The 20,291-nt window shown below is 39.5% G+C and overlaps 1 protein-coding gene across 2 annotated transcripts in view; it reads left to right on the top strand.

Moving 5' to 3' along the window:
- parp8.S (poly(ADP-ribose) polymerase family member 8 S homeolog) overlaps window positions 1-20,291 on the top strand; it is a 169,619-nt gene that overhangs the window by 103,058 nt on the left and 46,270 nt on the right. For both annotated transcript variants that reach the window (XM_018244495.2, XM_041580576.1), the window contains exons 5-8: window positions 9,299-9,369; window positions 15,398-15,475; window positions 18,295-18,389; window positions 19,925-19,985. In XM_018244495.2, the coding sequence (XP_018099984.1) occupies window positions 9,299-9,369; window positions 15,398-15,475; window positions 18,295-18,389; window positions 19,925-19,985 (305 nt within the window). The remainder of the gene's footprint in view (window positions 1-9,298; window positions 9,370-15,397; window positions 15,476-18,294; window positions 18,390-19,924; window positions 19,986-20,291) is intronic.

Here is a 20,291-nt window from a genome sequence, read left to right as displayed (position 1 = left end):
CCTAACATATGGATCATAAACTATACAGTGGGCTCATGTGTAGGGCAATATAACAACTCTATTTTATTTTATTAAGGTTCCCTGGGCTTGTGTAATGTAATGTATTTGTATTTGCAACATATACGTCCATTCAACTTTAACTTCCCGCCGTGTGCAAATTAGCCAACACCAGCGTAACTTCGCTCTGCTTGCTAGCGCAATTTTGCCATGCTAGTGAATTAGCGTTGTCTAAGCAAATTTTCGCCTGGCAAAGTGTTGCTCTGCCTAGGAAGCCGTCGCCTCTTAGTAAATTTGTCCCTTAAGGCGAAGCTTAATAAGATATGGTGGAATTGTTTCTTCATCTGTAAATGTAAAACAAATGTAGGAGATAGAAACAGCTTAATTGGTAGCTAAAGTCTCTGGTATCCTGCCAGTTAATGCCATTTTAAAGATTATAGGACCCTGGTTCCTTCAGCCGACAATTAAGCTGTACATCTCCCAGGATCCTGGTATCAGAGACTGCAAGTTTGACAATCTGCATTAAATTCTTATACATTTTAGCTGGGGGCATTACTAATTCATCAGTGATGTCACAACACTTATAATCTTTATAATCCCTAATATCACAGAAACAGTTGAAAGTGTATTTTAATGCTATTTTGACCCACAAATGGCATTTTGAGAGCATGGATTACTGTCCAACACACTAAGGGGCCAATTCAATAACTTCGAGTGAAGGATTCGAAGGTAAAAAACTTTGAATCTCGAAGTTTTTTTCTGGGCTACTTCGACCATCGAATGGGCTACTTCGACCTTCCACTACGACTACGACTTTGAATCGAACTATTCGAAGTAAAAATCGTTCGACTATTCGACCATTCGATAGTCGAAGTACTGTCTCTTTAAAAAAAACTTCGACCCCCTAGTTCGCCATCTAAAAGGTACCAAAGTCAATGTTAGCCTATGGGGAAGGTCCCCATAGGCTTGCCTAACTTTTTTTGATCGGGGGATATTCCTTCGATCGTTGGATTAAAATCCTTCGAATCGTTCGATTCGAAGGATTTTATCGCTCGATCAAAGGAATTATCCTTCGATCGTTCGATCGAACTATCTGCGCTAAATCCTTCGACTTCGATATTGAAGTCGAAGGATTTTTATTCCTAGTCGAATATCGAGGGTTAATTAACCCTCGATATTTGACCCATAGTGAATCGGCCTCTTAAACTCTTGAAATCTTAGACTGATGTTTATCATGGGGGTAGTAACCCCACTAGTACTCCTCCTCTGTGGAGCTTTAGACTTCTGCTTTAAGAACATTGTGACTGTGGATCTTTCCCTGGCTAATCCTTAATCTCAGGTACCCAACTCCAGTTCTGTACCTAAATTCATTTTGGATCACATTATCAGTTCCCTATGCAAAAGAGAAAGGAGTATGACCCAAATTAACATTAAGGTGACAACTGATACAGGATCTAGTTTGTCAGTGTAACTACCCTATTTACAACAATTTGGGAATAGTCTTCCCGAATCATAGCTTCCTCATAATTCTTTTAGCGTGCAGGAGCAATAAAGCACTGTGAAGAGGCGCCTATATCCCTACAGTATAATTTTCCAGAATTAATAAAAACAATATGCGTTTTCACATTAAATTGTTAGAATTTCTTAAAGGGGTTGTTCACCTTTAAATTAACTTATAGTGTGATGTAGAAAGTGATGTACTGAGAAAATTATTTTTTTAATTTTTAATTATGTGTGGTTATCAAATTATTTAGCTTTTTGTTCAGCAAATATCCAGATTGGAATTTCCGCAGCTACCTGGTTGCTGTGGTCCAAATAACCAAGCAGTGGTGTGGGAGAGACTTTGCAATAAGAATAAGAGAGGCCTGAAGAGAAAGATAAGTAATAGAACATACATAACAACATCAATAAAGGTGTAGCATCACAGAGCAATAGGTTTGTGGCTTCTGGAGTTAGTGACCCCTATTTGAAAACTTCAAAAAGTTAGAAGGAGAAGAAGAAGGCAAATAATTCAAAAACAATAAAAAAGTAAAAAATTAAGACCAATTGCAAAAAAGAATTACTTATTCCATAACATACTAGATCTTAAAGGACCAGTAACATCAACATTTTAAAAAAAAAAATCTTTAGTATACATCGAAAAAAACCCACCAAGACAAATTAAACTTTAAATCGCAAAGTCTTTGTTAAGAAATAACTAACCGAAATTCTGCTTGCGCTCTTCTTCAGAAAGAGATTTGGCGATCCATTGTGCGGTGCTCGATTTCTCCTCCCTGCCTTCCTTATAGGAGATAGCCTGGGAGGAGAAATCGAGGGCCACACGATGGATTGTCGCTGTGTCGCCTTTTCTGAAGAGGAGGAGAAGCAGAATTTCAGTAAGTTATTTCTTAATAAAGGCTTTTCGATTTTAAAGTTTAATTTGTCTTGGTGTTTTTTTTTTCTATGTATACTAACAAATTTTAAAAAAAATGTTTTTGATGTTACTGGTCCTTAAATTTGAAGGTGAACTACCCTTTTTAAGGACCTACCAAAAACCTGACATGCAAATGTTCCAGCACCACTAGAAGAGTAGGCTTTGGCTGAAGTTGGTGACTATGGGGTTAAATGAGCGGGCATTGGCTGATGGGGGATTGGGTTGGTGAGGCGCAAATAGTCTGCAGCAGTTGTTGGTGGTTGGGTTTCGGGTCTGCCCAAGTACAGGTATGGGACCTGTTATCCAGAATGCTCAGGTTCTTGAGTTTTCCAAATTTCCATAATTTGGATTTTCATACCTCAAGTCTACTAAAAAATCATGTAAACATGTAGGGGCACATTTACCTAGGGTCGAATATCGAGGGTTAATTAACCCTCGATAATCGACCGTCGAAGTAAAATCCTTCGACTTCGAATATCGAAGTTGAAGGATTTTGCGCTATTCCTACGATCGAATGATCAAAGGAATAATCATTTGATCGAACGATTAAATCCTTCGAATCGAGCGATTGGAAGGATTTTAATCCATCGATCGAAGAATATTCCTTCGATCAGAAAATTGTTAAGAAGCCTATGGGGACCTTCCCCATAGGCTAACATTGCACCTCGGTAGGTTTTAGGTGGCGAACTAGGGGGTCGAAGAATTTTTTAAAGAGACAGTACTTCGACTATCAAATGGTCGATGATTTTTAGTTCAAATCGTTCGATTCGAAGTCGAGGGTTGTAGTCGAAGGTCGAAGTAGCCCATTCGATGGTCGAAGTAGCCATATTCGACCATTCGAAATTCAAACTATTTTTCCTCTATTCCTTCACTCGAACTAAGTAAATGGGCCCCCAAATAAACCCAATAGGCTGATTTTGCTTCCAATGCAGATTTATTATAAATTAGTTTGGATCAAGTACAAGGTACTTGTAAATTGTTAGTTGTACTTGTGCAACTAAGGTAGATCCAGTGTCGGACTGGCCCACTGGGATACCAGGAAAACTCCCGGTGGGCCCAGGTGTCAGTGGACCTCTTGTTTCTAACCATTTGGTCTATTTCATGGTCATTCCCTATTTCTTTATGGGAAAAAAATGTGTAATAATGGAAGACTATAGTAAGTAGATATAAAAGACTAAGGGGCCGATTCACCAAGGGTCGAATATCGAGGGTTAATTAACCCTCGATATTTGACTGGGAATTAAAATCCTTCGACTTCGAATATCGAAGTCGAAGGATTTTAGCGCAAATAGTTTGATCGAACGATCAAAGGAATAATCCTTCGATCGACCGATTAAATCCTTCGATCGAACGGTTCGAAGGATTTTAATCCAACGATCGAAGGATTATCCTTCGACCAAAAAAACTTAGGAAAGCCTATGGGGACCTTCCCCATAAGCTAACATTGGGTTCGGTAGCTTTTAGATGGCGAACTAGGGTGTCAAAGTTTTTTCTTAAAGAGACAGTACTTCGACTATCGAATAGTCGAATAGTCGAACGATTGTTAGTTTGAATCTTTCGATTCGAAGTCGAAGTTGTAGTCGAAGGTCGAACTAGCCCATTCGATGGTTGAAGTAGCCCAAAAAACACTTCGAAATTCGAAAACACTTCGAAAGTTTTTTTACTTCGAATCCTTCACTCGAAGTTAGTGAATCGGCTCCCAAGAGGATAAAAACGTTGAGTGAGGAGGGGAGGAATAATAGTTTGGAAATTTGGATCACGACCTAAAGTTTTCTGGTGGGCCCACGGTCTAAGGTTTTCTGGTGGGCCCCTTGCATCCCAGTCCGATACTGGGTAGATCCAAAATCATGGGAGAAAAACACTGCATTGTGGGTATAAAACATGACACAATTTCACTTTGCATTTGAGTTCATAAATGACCACTTGTGGATATTTATAGAATATAAAGAATCATGGCCCAGTGACAAGTTTGCAGTCTGTCTGGATAATGTATTTGCCTTTAGCACATTTGATATTATGGGCAGACGCTAGAAAGTGTCATTCTGTTGGGAAACAAAGTGAAAAACATTGACAAGATGCCTGATACTTTAGTGGTTTTGGCAGAAGGCAGATAAAATTAATGTACGGGCACTGAAAAGGCTCCAGTGTTAAAAGCAAGTGGCTGCGTGTGAGCGGGTCTCTGGCTGGGTTCCACTCTCTCCCTCCAGCCCCTATCAATTATACTTTGATGTGAGCAGTTTATTCCAACTGAAAGTCTAGCTATCAGTTTGTCCTCAGAGCAACTTTCGCTCAGCAATTGTTTTTAGTATCAATCACATTTTAACTTCATTCTTCTTTTTTTTTCCTGCAACTTACATCACAGATTAAAGGAACCCTTGTGAATTCTTGTGTGACTGCTTGGTTAGTTAAGTCAGTGTGTTTGGTGGTAACCTGGCCAGGGGCGTATAGTTTAATGGTATATTAGAGGGTTGTTCATCTTCCAAACACTTTTTCAGTTCAGTTGTTTTTAAATTGTTCACCATAAACAAAGACTTGCTTTCCATTTTTATTTTTTAAAGTTCGTCCAAAATTTAAAGTTTAAAGTTTAATGTTCACGTCTCTGGGGTTTTAGTCTGACAGCTCATTGATTCAGGAGCATTCGGAACTGTTACAATTTGCTACATTTAGGGGCAGATTTATCAAAGGCCAAATTTCGAATTCATGTGAATTTGTTTTTACTCTAATAAATCCAAATAAACTCACAACTCGAATGGGAGGTTATTTAATCAAATTAGACTGAACTCAAATCAAGTTTTTTCTTGCCAGGAAGGCAACTCATATCTTCAAATGAGTTAGACCTCTGCAATTGACTTCTACATAAACTCGGCTGGTATTAGGTGGCAAATAGTCGAATTTGAGTTGTTCCCATGGTCATAGTATGATAAATCTCAAATTTGAATTTGAAATTGAGTTTGGATTATTCCCAACTCAAATTTGTGAGTTTTGACGAAAAATCCAACTTGAAAATTTCAATTCGAATTCAAAATAAATCTGCCCCTTAGATGCCACATTTAGGGGCTGATTCACTAAGGGGCCGATTCACTAAATTCGAGTGAAGGATTCGAAGTAAAAAAACTTCGAATTTCGAAGTATTTTTTGGGCTACTTCGACCATCGAATGGGCTATTTCGACCTTCGACTACGACTACGAATCGAAGGATTCGAAGTAAAAATCGTTCGACTATTCGACCATTCGATAGTCGAAGTACTGTCTCTTTAAAAAAAACTTCGACCCCCTACTTCGGCAGCTAAAAGCTACCGAAGTCAATGTTAGCCTATGGGGAAGGTCCCCATAGGCTTGCCTAACTTTTTTTGATTGAAGGATATTCCTTCGATCGTTGGATTTAAATCCTTCGAATCGTTCGATTCGAAGGATTTAATCGTTCTATCGAAGGAATAATCCTTCGATCGTACGATCGTAGCATTTGCGCTAAATCCTTCGACCTCAATATTCGAAGTCGAAGGATTTCAATTCCTAGTCGAATATCGAGGGTTAATTAACCCTCGATATTTGACCCATAGTGAATCAGCCCCTAAGGGTCGATATTCGACTGGGAATTAAAATCCTTCGACTTTGCATATCGAAGTCGAAGGATTTAGCGCAGATAGTACGATCGAGCGATCAAAGGATTATTCCTTCGATCGATCGATAAAATCCTTCGATCGAACAATAAAATTTTAATCCAACGATCGAAGGAATATCCTTCGATCAAAAAAACTTAGGAAAGCCTATGGGGACCTTCCCCATAGGCTAACATTGAGTTCGGTAGGTTTTAGGTGGCGAACTAGGGGGTTGAAGTTTTTTTAAAGAGACAGTACGACTATCGAATGGTCGAATGGTCGAATAGTCGAACGATTTTTACTTTGAATCCTTCGATTCGTAGTCGAAGGTCGAAGTAGCCCATTCGATGGTCGAAGTAGCCCAAAAAAACTTCGAAATTCTAGAAGTTAGTGAATCGGCCCCTTAGTTTATACAATTAGTTGATATATTTCAGTTTAAGAGTCAGCGACCCCCCCCCGTGCTGCTTTAGAAGGTGAAAAATTTAATTTCACACTTTAATTTTAGAAGAATAGAAACAAATAGAAAGTCATTGGAAAAAGTATTTATCTTTTGGGGAACTATCTGAAACCAACTGAACACCTTCAAAAAGTATTTGAAGGTGAAGAACCCCTTTAATGGTACAGTATATTTATGCCTTTTAAAATGGATGTTGGTCATGACGATTGCTCCCCTAATAAAAGCTACAGTGGGGAAGGACTAGCTGTGAGACCAATGCCTTTGTCAGGAGACACCTTTCCCAAAACATGGGCAACATCAAGTCATGGCTCCTCCTTGTCACCCAACAATTAACATCCACGGTCTCAGCATTTAACCATAGCATAATGTTGCACTTAGCCAAACACAAACTTAAAGGATAACTAAACCCTTAATTAAAAAACCCTACCGCCCTACCCTACATAGACCCCCCTCCCTGCTCCCCCCCCAGCCTAGCTGTTATCCCTGGTAAATGCCCCTAACTCTTTACTTACCCCTTGTGCAGATTCAGTGCATCGGAGTTCACGGGCGCCATCTTCCTCACTTTGGTAATCTTCAGGAAGAGAGCAGCATATCGGTGCATGCGCAGTTGGAGCAACAACTGCACATGCAACAAAAGTCATGGAAATTGCCGAAGTGCCAGAAGAAGACGCGAAGATTACCGAAGAGTAGAAGATGGTGCCTGTGAACTCCGATGCCCTGAATCTTACCTGGAGTAACAGCTAGGCTGGGGGGGAAGCAGGGGGGGTCTATGTAGGTAGGGGGTAGGGTTTTTTAATTAAGGGTTTAGTTATCCTTTACAGTAAATCCAAAAGTGATCTCCTCAAATAGCTACTGAAGGCTTCTCTTTGGGAGATCACCTCTTCCCCCACCTTAACTGGAAACCCTGAAGATAGCTCCACCTTGTACCTAAAGGAGAACTAAAGTCTAACTAAATAAGTAGGCTACAAATGTTGTATATTATGTTTTGGGCTTCTGTACCAGCCAAAGGCAACCACAGCCCTTTAGTAGGGGAGCTGTTTTACTCTTTTTTGTAATTTATGGATTATTTGCCCCTGATCAAGACCACTCACGTGGTTGAAACGCGTTGGGCCAATGTTGGGTCAAATATGTAAGTGTCTAATTTTTGATGTAATAAACTTTTGTTATTTTAAAATTGGGTGTGCGATCCTTAAATTATATATGTGTATTCACTTTTTGGAGGCTTCATTTGGGCGGTCTCCTTGGGATCTGCACCCCAGAAATAAATTAATATAGGGTGTGCGCCTTCTAAATAATAATTTCCTTTAGTAGTGAAGATCTGTGTCTTCAAAGATGCCCCAGTAGCTCCCCATCTTCTTTTCTGCTGATTCACTGCACATGCTCTGTGCTGCTGTCACTTACTGAGCTTAGGGACCCACTCACAATATACAGTACACATAGAATAGAAATGTCACAATATAAGGCTGATTAGTAATTAATACACATAATTACTACATGGCAGCACAGAAACCAGTGCAATTAGCATCAGAATTTAATAATCAGCAAACCTGTAGCATCAGCTTATATTACAGGGGAAGCTCATTTTCTGCTGAATAATTAGTGACGAGCCCTAAGCTTAGCTTCTCAACAGCTGCTCAGAGCCCACTGAGCATGTGAGTGTCACAGACACTTTCTAAGATGGTGACCCCCTGTGACATGTTTGAAGTCCTGGATCATTGCTGCTATTGACAAGCTGAAACTTTAGTCTGGTGCAATAAGTTCAGAGTATAAAATATGGCATTTTTAACCATATTCATTTTAGGGTTTAGTACTGCTTTGCCCATTACTCTTTTAACAGCGACTGATATACGCTACCCCTAGCCTCAGACCTAAAACTGCTTCCACTATTCCTGTGCCCTAGCTCCCCATTCTTGGAGCATTCCAACTTTGGCTGTGACTGCTAAAGTGCCCTTACAGCCCAACCTCTGCCAGTAAGCATGTGTGTCTTTTTTCACCTTAGTTATTCTACTGGGTGGGAGGATGGTGGCTGCAAATGATAAAATGGTGCCAACTTCCTGCTTCTCTATGTACTTACCTCTAGCCCACCACCCATGGGCCCAGTGTCAGTCTGTGTTGAACAGAGATCACAGACACCAGAACAAGTGCTTTTGATTTCACAAGGAGGGCCTGTGATGCCCCCGTCCAATTTTGCTTTGGCCAATCCCTAATTTAAATACAGCACCCACATGCCCTTGACATCTACTATTCCTAAGATTCCTTTCCAATCCTGCCATGGTACTGTCCATCCACTTTCCTTTTTGACCCAGGAGCCTGCTGGAGATGCAACCATGCAAGGAGGGGGGAGCTTTAGACAAATATGCCTAAGGGAAAATAGGTAGGACCACAATTTGGTGTTTACCTTGATAAAGCACTGTGGCTTGTAAATTTTATGCTGTTAAACTTGTAACTAAAAACCCATGTTTCTGAAAATTTATAAACAGAATGAATTACTGGTAAAAAATTGAGCCAGAGAATGTGCATTGATCAGTGTTGTATATTTGTATTTGATCCCTTGCACATCCATAATGACTTTACTCCCACAGCCCCTTTAGTAATGAATAAAACAACACAAATTGTACAATAAGCAGCATTTATTGACATTTCTATGGTTACTAAGCTAGGAAAATGTTAAAAAAAAAGGGGTTTAGCTCAAAAGCCAGATAAGCAAGGATGTGCGATGCATTTTGCACAACGTTAACCCAATTCAGCCGTATTCTGCAGTACAATAATATTGGTTACAGGTGCGAGGCAAATACATTCACATTCTAAACATGATATGAACTTTTCTTCCAGAGTTGAGGAGATCCAATGACATCACTAACTGCTTATCAATAAAATCGAAGCTACAGAAAGAGAATGGAGAGGTAAGGTACTGCTTTTTCTGCTATTTCGTTTATAAACTGAAGAATGGTCTAGAGAAGGAGGAAAGCACTGGGAAAAATGCAAATGCCCCCGGAAGAAATTCTTTCTATACAGGTCTGTCAATCGTTTGGGGAATTATGGCACAGCACGGCCTCCATTATTCATATAAATTAGAGACTTTTGACCTGTCATACTGTTGTCAGTGATGGGATAATTAGTCCAGTTTGCTTCACTGGAAAATTTGTGAAATTTGTGAAACGCAGAAAAATTAGCAAAATGCGGCAATTTTGACTCCTGCCTCAATTTGTGTAAATTTTGACGATCGCGTAAATTTTGACGTACACGTTAAAGTCAATGGGCGTCTGAATATTGTTGACGTGTGACAGTTATGATGCGATCGACTATTCCGACGTGCGCCCAGATTTTTTTTTACGCAGCGAAACACGGAAATTCACTGCGAATTTGTGCCTGCCGAATTTATTAGCCCATCGACCAGCACCCTCCAACATGAAAGGGCAACTGAAGAGCCTTAGGTTGAACCACAAATATTTAGGGGGTTATTTATCAAAATTCAAATTTATCAAATTTTTTTTTAAATATATACTTTGACCAAATCCGCACGGGTTATTTCCCCTTATTTATCAATACATTTTCCTGAATAAAATTGTGAAAATCATACAAAAATTTGAATTGTATGAATTTTGCTGAATTTCCGACTGAAAACTCTATTCAGATTTTTTGCACGAAAACCACAAAATCTTCGGATTTTTGCATTAAATCCAGAGCAGATCAGGATATCTTCGGGACTTCTCCCATTGAAAATGAAAACCTCGGCAGGTTTGAGATGCCACATTTACAGATTCTGAGTTTTTTCATCCTTGGAGTATAATAAATCACGAAAAATTCTATTTTTTTCACTAAAAATTAGGATTTTATAGTAAAAAAAAAAACTACAAATTTTTGAGTTTTGGGCATTTGCACTTTAATAAATAACCCATATAAAGTTGAGAAATGAGAATATAGCGTGAGAGTCCCAAAAAGTCAAAACAATGGTCGTTCAAAATGTTAAATGATTTATTAGGGCATTAAGAAAAAGGCCTAACTCGATTCTTGCCTGGGGCACTGACTTCATTGTTCTAGCTTCTAGGCTGAGGTGAACTGTGAGACCTTACCTTATTTCTACTTTTTTGGGGTGAATTTCTAAATATAAATTGGTTTGGTCCCTTTACTTTTTACTATTTTTGGCATTCTGCACCGTTCATTCTCTTTTTGCCTTTGGCTTTAAAAGATATAACGTTGCCAAAATGCGTGAGGGCATCCCTATGAAGACCCCCTAAAAGATTTGCTTCTATAGAAACTATGAACAAAGCAGATATCTTTGATAACCCACAATTAAAAATGTAAAGCAAGCACTGTAATTAGTCTACAGGCAGTAAATAGGCAGCTATAAAGCCAGAGATTTAATAGAGTCATAAACCTATATTATGCTTTTCTGTCTGGATAACAGACATTTATTGACATGTGTTATATTAACATTGACTTTTTTACCATTAAAATGCAGGGAGAAATAATGTTTAAATTAGCTTTAAGGCTCAATTTCAAAATTCAAAAATGTGAGGTGTGATTTCTATGAAATATTACACAGGAACCTTAATGCAGTTAACAAGGGGAAATATATACAACTTCCCAAATTTTGAATTGTGCGCCAGCGCCCCCCCCCCCTCTCTCACTTACCTTGTTCTCTTCCTCCCACGATTGGGGCCAGGGAGGAGGTCAAAGGGCAGTGGTCACAGGTCAGGAGGCAGCAGGGAGCGGATCCAGGTTGGCCCACTCCGGCCCAGTCCAACCCTGTACAATGGTCAAAGTGTCACTGTCACAGGTATAGTAGGGAGAGATGGTGCCTATAGTAACAGTGGATAATAGTCTCTGGGAAGGGAGTGTGACTGTGGGATAGCAGGTATAGTAGGGAGAGTTGGTGTCTATAGTAACAGTGGGATAATAGTGTCTATAGTAACAGTGGATAATAGTTTCTGGGAAGGGAGTGTGACTGTGGGATATAAGGTATAGTAGGGAGAGATGGTGCCTATAGTAACAGTGGATAATAGTCTCTGGGAAGGGAGTGTGACTGTGGGATAGCAGGTATAGTAGGGAGAGATGGTCCTATAGTAATAGTGGGATAATAGTCTCTGGGAAGGGAGCGTGACTGTGGGATAGCAGTTATAGTAGGGAGAGATGGTCCTATAGTAATAGTGGGATAATAGTCTCTGGGAAGGAACAGTAGCTGTGGGATAGCAGGTATAGTAGGGAGAGATGGTGTCTATAGTAACAGTGGGATAATAGTCTCTGGGAAGGGAGTGTGATTGTGGGATAAAAGGTATAGTAGGGAGAGATGGTGCCTATAGTAACAGTGGGATAATAGTCTCTGGGAAGGGAGTGTGACTGTGGGATAGCAGTTATAGTAGGGAGAGATGGTGCCTATAGTAACAGTAGGATAATAGTCTCTGGGAAGGGAGTGTGACTGTGGGATAACAGGTATAGTAGGGAGAGATGGTGGCTATAGTAACAGTGGATAATAGTCTCTGGGAAGGGAGTGTGACTGTGGGATAGCAGGTATAGAAGGGAGAGATGGTGCCTATAGTAACAGTGGGATAATAGTCTCTGGGAAGGAACAGTAGCTGTGGGATAGCAGGTATAATAGGGAGAGATGGTGTCTATAGTAACAGTGGGATAATAGTCTCTGGGAAGGGAGTGTGACTGTGGGATAAAAGGTATAGTAGGGAGAGATGGTGCCTATAGTAACAGTGGGGTAATAGGCTCTGGGAAGGGAGTGTGGCTATGGGATAGCAGGTATAGCAGGGAGAGATGGTGTCTATAGTAACAGTGGGATAATAGTCTCTGGGAAGGGAGTGTGACTGTGGGATAGCAGGTATAGTAGGGAGAGATGGTGTCTATAGTAACAGTGGATAATAGTCTCTGGGAAGGGAGTGTGACTGTGGGATAGCAGGTATAGTAGGAGAGATGGGGCCTATAGTAACAGTGGATAATAGTCTCTGGGAAGGGAGAGTGACTGTGGGATAGCAGGTATAGTAGGGAGAGATGGTGTCTATAGTAACAGTGGATAATAGTCTCTGGGAAGGGAGTGTGACTGTGGGATAGCAGGTATAGTAGGGAGAGATGGTGCCTATAGTAACAGTGGATAATAGTCTCTGGGAAAGGAGTATGACTGTGGGATAGCAGGTATAGTAGGGAGTGTTGGTGCCTATAGTAACAGTGGAACAATAGTCTCTGGGAAGGGAGTGTGACTTTGGGATAGCAGGTATAGTAGGGAGAGATGGTGCCTATAGTAACAGTGGATAATAGTCTCTGGGAAGGGAGAGTGACTGTGGGATAGCAGGTATAGTAGGGAGAGATGGTGCCTATAGTAACAGTGGATAATAGTCTCTGGCAAGGGAGTGTGACTGTGGGATAGCAGGTATAGTAGGGCGTGATGGTGCCTATAGTAACAGAGGAATAATAGTCTCTGGGAAGGGAGTGTGACTTTGGGATAGCAGGTATAGTATGGAGAGATGGTGCCTATAGCAAATGTGGGGATAATAGTCTCTGGGAAGGGACTGCGGCTGAGGGATAGTAGGGGCAGATAGTTCTTATAGTAGCAGTCTGGATAATACTACACATCTGAAGGACCATAGGTTTGAGTATTTTATTACTACTACTTTGTTTAAATAATGAGGCTCCACAACATTTATTTGTTCATTGTGTTAGTTCCTCTAATGAGAGCTCTGTTTATGGCTAAAATTGCATTCAGTTTTAATGGAAATGCAATAAACTGAACTGCACACCCCAACTGTATATGTGTGTGTGTTTGTTTCAGGTATCATTGACCTGATATATTTGGGAAATATGGCTGAAATGTAACATAGAATTGAAAATGATGTTCTAAAGTTTGGTCTGTGCTTGGGGAGATCTCAACTCCATTGTTATTAATATTTAATTTGATTGGAATCGAAATCTTTTGGCAAGGTGAAGGCTGAATTTTAAATGAGATTGTGTGAGTCAATACTTTATAACTGAGCATGGGACTCTTCACTGGTTAAGAACCCCATTAGGTCTCTGCTTGAGTACAATAAAGCAGGAACACAGTACAGTTTTTAGTTGACATATTTAAACCTTTGCACATTTAACCTTTGTCTTTTTTCTTTGTAATATAGTAATGGATTAAAAATCTTGTTGTGCAGTGGACTCCAACCAGTGGCTTGTGAGCTACAAGTTACTCTCCAATCCTTTGGATGTTACTCCCAGTTGCCTTGAAGGCAACTTTAGTTGCATAAAAACCATGTCTACCTCCAAACTCCTGAAGGCTGCAAATCCACTTTGGGGCTACCAATAGCCAATCTGAGCCCATATTTGGTACCCCAGGAGATTTTTGCTTGCTTATGTTGCTCTCTAACTATTTTTAGGTTTGAATGTAGCTCATGGGTGAAAAAGGATGGGGAGTTATTGATTAAAAGCATGGTAATGTGTTTGTCATATTTTTATAGCAAAGAGCATAATTTTAGTCAAGGTAAACCTAGTACATTGTTAAGCAATAGATACTGGGACAAAGTATCACTTAAAAGTATCAAAGTATCTTTATCATTTGGTGTAACACCTGATTTTGAATGACAGTTTATACAGATATGGGCCTGACTGTGAGTAGTATTGTGCCTGCCCTGTAAGAAGTCCCATCAGGGCAGCCCATAGCACATTAATGCACCTTACTCCAATATGGTCCATAAATGTAAGGTGATTGTCACATCAGTTGTTGGTAGATAATCAGCCGTAGTTATTCACTTCTGCAAGCAAGAAACCCCTGCTAGTACCCGTCTCATAGCTTGATAAAGAGCCAGGTGGCTCGAAACGTTGCTCTGCTGTTGCCCTGCATGTGAAAAATAAAGGCTTTCTTTTAATCGGAGTGCTGCCCATTTGAATTTCTAACAAATCCCGTCTCATAGTTCTAAAACACTGACAAAATGCAATGGAGGAGCCCCATCCTGACTGATCCCCATGCCTTTGCCCTTATTTGTAATCTTTCATTTTGCATGAAAAGTGCTGTAATTGGGTAGCCCCTATGTGGACTGGCATCTTCCAGAAGGCTCTGGTTTGGCACTTCACATGGCTTTTATGTTACCAAAAGTTGCCTCCAAGCCAGGAATTCAAAAATAAGCACCTGCTTTGAGGCCACTGGGAGTAACATCCAATGGGTTGGTGAGTGACATGTTGCTCGTGAGCCACTGTTAGGGATCACTGGTTTAAATTAAACATATATAATGCACAAAAGCCATGAATATTCTGTAAATTATATCCTCCTAAACGGCTCTTAATGATGTCATCAATTATAAACGGAGCTTAGTTCTGCAATTTTTGTCACATGACTCACTAAAACTTGTGTATTATAATAAATAATGTATCCCTTGTGGGAAAATATGAGGTTATTAGAAATAATCTCAGAGTCATGAAACTCATCGGTGACTTATAATATTCTTATATTTTACAATAAGGGGTACTTTATTCCCTATACAGTATAATTTGGGTCATTTCTATGTTGCAGTGTCTCTTTATATTTTTAAACATATGGGCTTAGGATAGTCTTTAGGCGAAGGGTCGGCTGAAGGGTCCCTTTGTCCTGGCATTGTAACTGAAACAATTATAATATTACCTTTTTAAAGTCATTGTAAACAAACGAATAACATGTAATGGAGGGACAACTTTTTATTTTGGTACAACAATGCAACATAAAGACATTAGTCAACATACTGTACATTACTAACCAGTAGTGATGGGCGAATAAATTCGCCAGACATGGATTCATGGTGAATTTCTGCGTTTCACCGACAGCGAATAAATTTGCGAAAACTGCAGCAAAAATTATTTTTCGCTAAGTTTGAGAATTTTTTGGCGAAGTGAGACGCCACAGATTCACCCATGACTACTAACCAAGTGTTATAAAGTATTCTTTGCCTTTAGAATAAGTCATTTTTATTCTGTTCCTAGGAATCCAGGCACAGCAGTGCAGTGGAGGAAGATTCAGAAGGAGACAATGATTCGGAGGAGTTTTATTACGGAGGGCAGGTGAGCTAAAATAAATATGAGGCAGTAAACATAAGGCACTAAACGCAAATAATTAAAGAATAGAAGAATACAGATCCATGCCTCTAATTGAAACAGTAGTAATCACCAGAGGTTCATACAAATGTAGAGAAGAGATAAAATCACACCCCTGAAAAAGTGTCCTTCTTGTGTTGATACCCCTAAATAGTAAATTGAGGGAGGTACTTACTTATATATCTTCCTTCAGGAGAGGTGTTTTGTTGGATTTAAGGCTATGAAATAAATAATAGCAGGTTATGTAGCTCCTGTTTGAAGTTGTTACAGACATGATCAGGTGGCTCTTTTAGTAGTATAAAGTGCTTTGGTGGACTTACAGTTAGGGTTGCCTCCCGGCCGGTATTTTACCGGCCCAGCCGGTAAAATGCCTGCCAAGGCTGGGGCCGGTATTACAAATTTACCAGCAATGTAGCTGCCAGTAAATTTGTAATACGCTTAAAAAGAGCCCTCAGCCTGCCCCCAATCCCCTGGATCCCCCTGGAACTTAACTTTTTAGTGTCCGTGGTGCGGCCCCGCCCCTTTTGACATCGCAGCCCGCCCATTTTTACATCACGGCCCACCCCTTTGTGTACCCACCCCCCACCAGCCAGAAAAGAATTTTAGAAAAGGTGGCAACCCTACTTACAGTTAATCCTTGACACCTCCTTAAAGGTGGAGATAGGTCCAAAGACTTGGGCAGGAGGTCACAGTAAATATTAAGCCAACACAGAAGAACCAACAAATGATGCCTAGCTGGTGATAGGTTTAGTTGTCTTGTTGAGGTGCTGTAGTAGTGTGAAGTAGTAAAACTATGTAGTGAGCAGTCAGCAGGGCCAGAACTAGGGGTAGGCAGAGTAGGCACGTGCCTAGGGTGCAAAGCTGGGAGGGCGCCAGGCACGTTCCTCCTCTGTCGCCTACCCCATTGTCCGGTTCCCTTCTCTTGCCGACTTTTGCGCTTTGTGCGCTTCTGCGCATGCGCTTCTGCGCGCGTGCGCACGCCAGCGCAAATGCGCGCACACAATACAGGCGCCGCGAGTGCTGGGCCTGCCTAGGGCGCCTGCCCAACATGGCCCGGCACTGGCAGTCAATGTTGTTAGTGGAGTACCACAAGGGTCTGTACTTGGTCCTTTGCTTTTCAATTTGTTTATTAATGATCTGGAGGTGGGCATTGAAAGTTATGTTTCTATTTTTGCATATAAAACTAAATTGTGCAGAACTATAGGTTCCATGCAGGATGCTGCCACTTTGCACAGTGATTTGTCTAAACTGGAAAACTGGGGGCAGCAAACTGGAAAAATAGGTTCAATGTTGATAAATGCAAATGTATGCACTTTGGCAGAAACAATATAAATGCAAGTTCTATAATAAATGGCAGTGTGTTAATTGAGAAGGTTCTAGGGGTAGAAGTACTTTTACATAAATGATGATCAAATATCGATTATCGAATATCAATTCCCCAATCTTTTATGTCTAAGATCATTATTTGTTTACCAACCTTGTCTACCAATAATTATTTTCTGTAGATTTCCTCCTATACCTCAGTCTGGTATATTACCCATTTTGTGGGCAGCTGAAATGCCAGTTTTGGAGCAATATGCTAAGTTAATGTAAAATAAGGATTTTTTTTTTGCATTTCTATTGGTTGGTTTTCTCTCTTAAGGGGTGTTCATTGCATGCCCCTTTATAGATGTCAGTGGTCTAAAAGTAGCTTTATACAATGCTATTATGAAGAAAGTGCTGAGTGGGCATATTTCATTGCAGATTCCTGACCTCGCACAGTAATTCTAACGCAATTAACTGATGCAGAGTTCCTGGAGCACCATTCAGGTTCAATTTATGCTCTGATGTGATTGCCCTTGTCAGCTTTCTATTCAATTTTTATATCCCTGGGTGTCAAACGTTATTTATCTTTATGACACTTACATGAGCAGGGTCCTTATAATTAGTTCCTTACTTGCACACTTGCACAAAGCCTTTTATTTAGATATTGTGCAAACAATAATGATCAGTCTATTGCTAACACATTAAATGGGTCATGTTTGTGGCAGAATGAAGAATAATATATATAGTATGAAAAATGTATCCTATTGTCAAAACTGCAAGACTTGTCTTGTGGGTATTTTAGAAAGATAAGAATGGCTAAATTACTATGTGGATGACTAGTATTGCAAGGTGTGTATGTGTGGGTGGGTATGTTGTTGTTCCCATAGACACATCTCTATAAGTAATCTATCTATCTATCTATCTATCTATCTATCTATCTATCATCTATCTCTCTATCTATCATCTATCTATCTATCTATCTATCTATCTATCTATCTATCTATCTATCTATCTATCTATCTATCTATCTATCTATCTAAACAATCTGATTATTGAAGGAACACCTAGTGATTTGGTGATGACTATTTATATACAGTGTCACTCAAGTGCAAGACAACAGCTTTATTTAATTGAGAGGTCACTGGTCTGTCCACAAATGTTTTTAATCACTTATGTGATACACAGGTCATATCTTGCTAAATTGACTAATGTGCATTCCAAGCAACACAAATATGTGCATTTAAATGACTATTTCCGAAACTGACCTTTTTTATTTATGAGCCATTTGAAGAGTGGAACAGATCTCCAACTTTTGGCTTTTTATTTTTCTTTATAAATTCTACAAAATACCCTTGATAAAGGAGAGCTTTTTTTAGCTACTTTCTTTCTTGAAGGTTTAATGATTATAGAATCTTGTGAATTCAGTTGGTATTCATCTCCCAACCTGCTGTCATGTCAAGCTGTTCCATCTTTTCCTGTAGGTGAGCTATGATGGAGAACTGCACAAGCACCCTCAGTTGGAAGCTGACCTGGCAGCGGTGAGAGAGATCTATGGGTTCAGTGCTGTTTCTCTCAGGTAATTCTCTACATTGCAAAGAGGATTATCATAATTGCTGAATTTATTTCTTAGGCGTAATTTTGTTTATGTGATCACAAATAACTGTGGATGAGCAGTAGAGCATTTTTTTATTACTTGGGTTTGATAAACTGACCCAAATGGGCACAAAAATATTGACAATATGTAAATGCAAGTTCTTAGCAGACATCTACATAGTAATAAAGAAAGTAAGGTTGATAACATGTTCCACCAAGGTTTAAAGAGAATCATTTACAGCAGTCCCAACTGTAGAGCAGATTACAACCCAAATTACAGTCACAGAAGGGTCAGCAGCAGAAAGTTATTCTACCAAACATTGAAGAACATACAGAACAAACACAATTACAGATAGTGCCCTGGTTGGAATCAAAGGAAACCCTCATCTCTGCATCTCTGCTTTACCAATAAGTATAACACCCTAAACTCTTTCAAATCCAGAAGAAAGGTCCGCTGCAAAAAGGGCATGTAACTGGTCAACGCAACTCATAGGCAATAGAACAGTATATTTATAAGGGACAAGAACATAGAGCTCAGTGATATGACTTTTTCATAATTTTATTTGCATTTAGCACACTATGCTGGTGACATTTTAAGCATATATTCATAACGGTTAGTTCCATAAACTGGCAAGATTTACCGAGAGTTTCCCACAGTCAATGTGTAGCCACAGACAGGCTGCTATACTGCAGTCCTTGACCTTATTGTTCATACACATTACACAAATTCAGTGGGGCTGAGTCAAAAAAAACATTAATGGGAGGCACTTTGGACTATGGGTCTATCTTCAGTGGTAAAAGATAGTTCCTTTACCTTAGAGGGGTTAGAAATGGATGTTGAAGTTCAGAAAATACTGTCTCAGCTGCTTCACAGTTCAACTCCATAGCTTATTCATATGTTAAAGCCATCACTACTTATTTGTTTTTGTAACAACATAAGAGGGTGAAGCAATGTTTCAACCTCTTAAATTGCTACTATTCCTTTATCTAAGAACCAAGTAATTTGTCTGTTTTAGACACATGTAGAGTGCATGGCATACCTTTGTCATAGCGTATATAGTAGTGGAAGTAAATGGAAGTAAATCCAACTGCTAAACCTAAACACAAAGCATCAACATTATCTTTTGCATTTAGATGTCAAAAATGTCAAAGAGTAGGTCCTTCAGAAAAAAAAGATACCAGCGTAGAATGATGTGCCCCAATTTATTGAATGAATCGTGTGAATCTCTTATTGAATCCCAAGTCCTTTTGTGTATTTCCATGGAGCTTTGATATGGAAGACATGAAAATATGTTTTTAACTTTTAAATCATAAAAAACAGCTCTTCTTGACAGTTAAAAAGTTTGTGCTCAATTTGTTAAATTAATACTTTTATTATTTATTGAGCTTTAATATTCACAATAAGTTTAATATTTTTAATTACTTTAATATTTACAATAACATATCACAATACCACATACTGCACTGTTATTAAATATGACGACTAATAGTAATGCTTTGTGTTGTTCTGTCTTTCAGGGAATATGGAGCCATCGATGATGTAGATATCGATCTACATATTGATGCTAGCTTCCTTGATGTAAGTTAATCACTTTAAAATATTTGGGCATTTATTTTACGTCACAGGGTGTTTGCTGCCTTGGCGGAATCTATTGCTCCCCAGAAATATTTGAGTCCCTACAGCAGCCTAGCTGCTATCTGCCTCAGTGTATTGTAATAAGAGTGCTTCTGTGTATAAAGGAAGGGAATATTGGGTAAAAGGTAAGATTTCATTTAAATTCAGAAGTAAATGGGAGCTATGTATTTTAGACTTGGTAGATGAAGATGAGGATTGGGAAGAAACTCAAGAACCTTCCTGTGTAGTATCCTTCAATGTTGAGTTGGT

The sequence above is a fragment of the Xenopus laevis genome, chromosome 1S (assembly GCF_017654675.1).
Source record: "Xenopus laevis strain J_2021 chromosome 1S, Xenopus_laevis_v10.1, whole genome shotgun sequence".
Lineage (NCBI taxonomy): Eukaryota > Metazoa > Chordata > Amphibia > Anura > Pipidae > Xenopus > Xenopus laevis.
The sequence above is the reverse complement of the archived record's forward strand: the minus strand, read 5'-3'. Positions and strand labels throughout refer to the sequence as shown.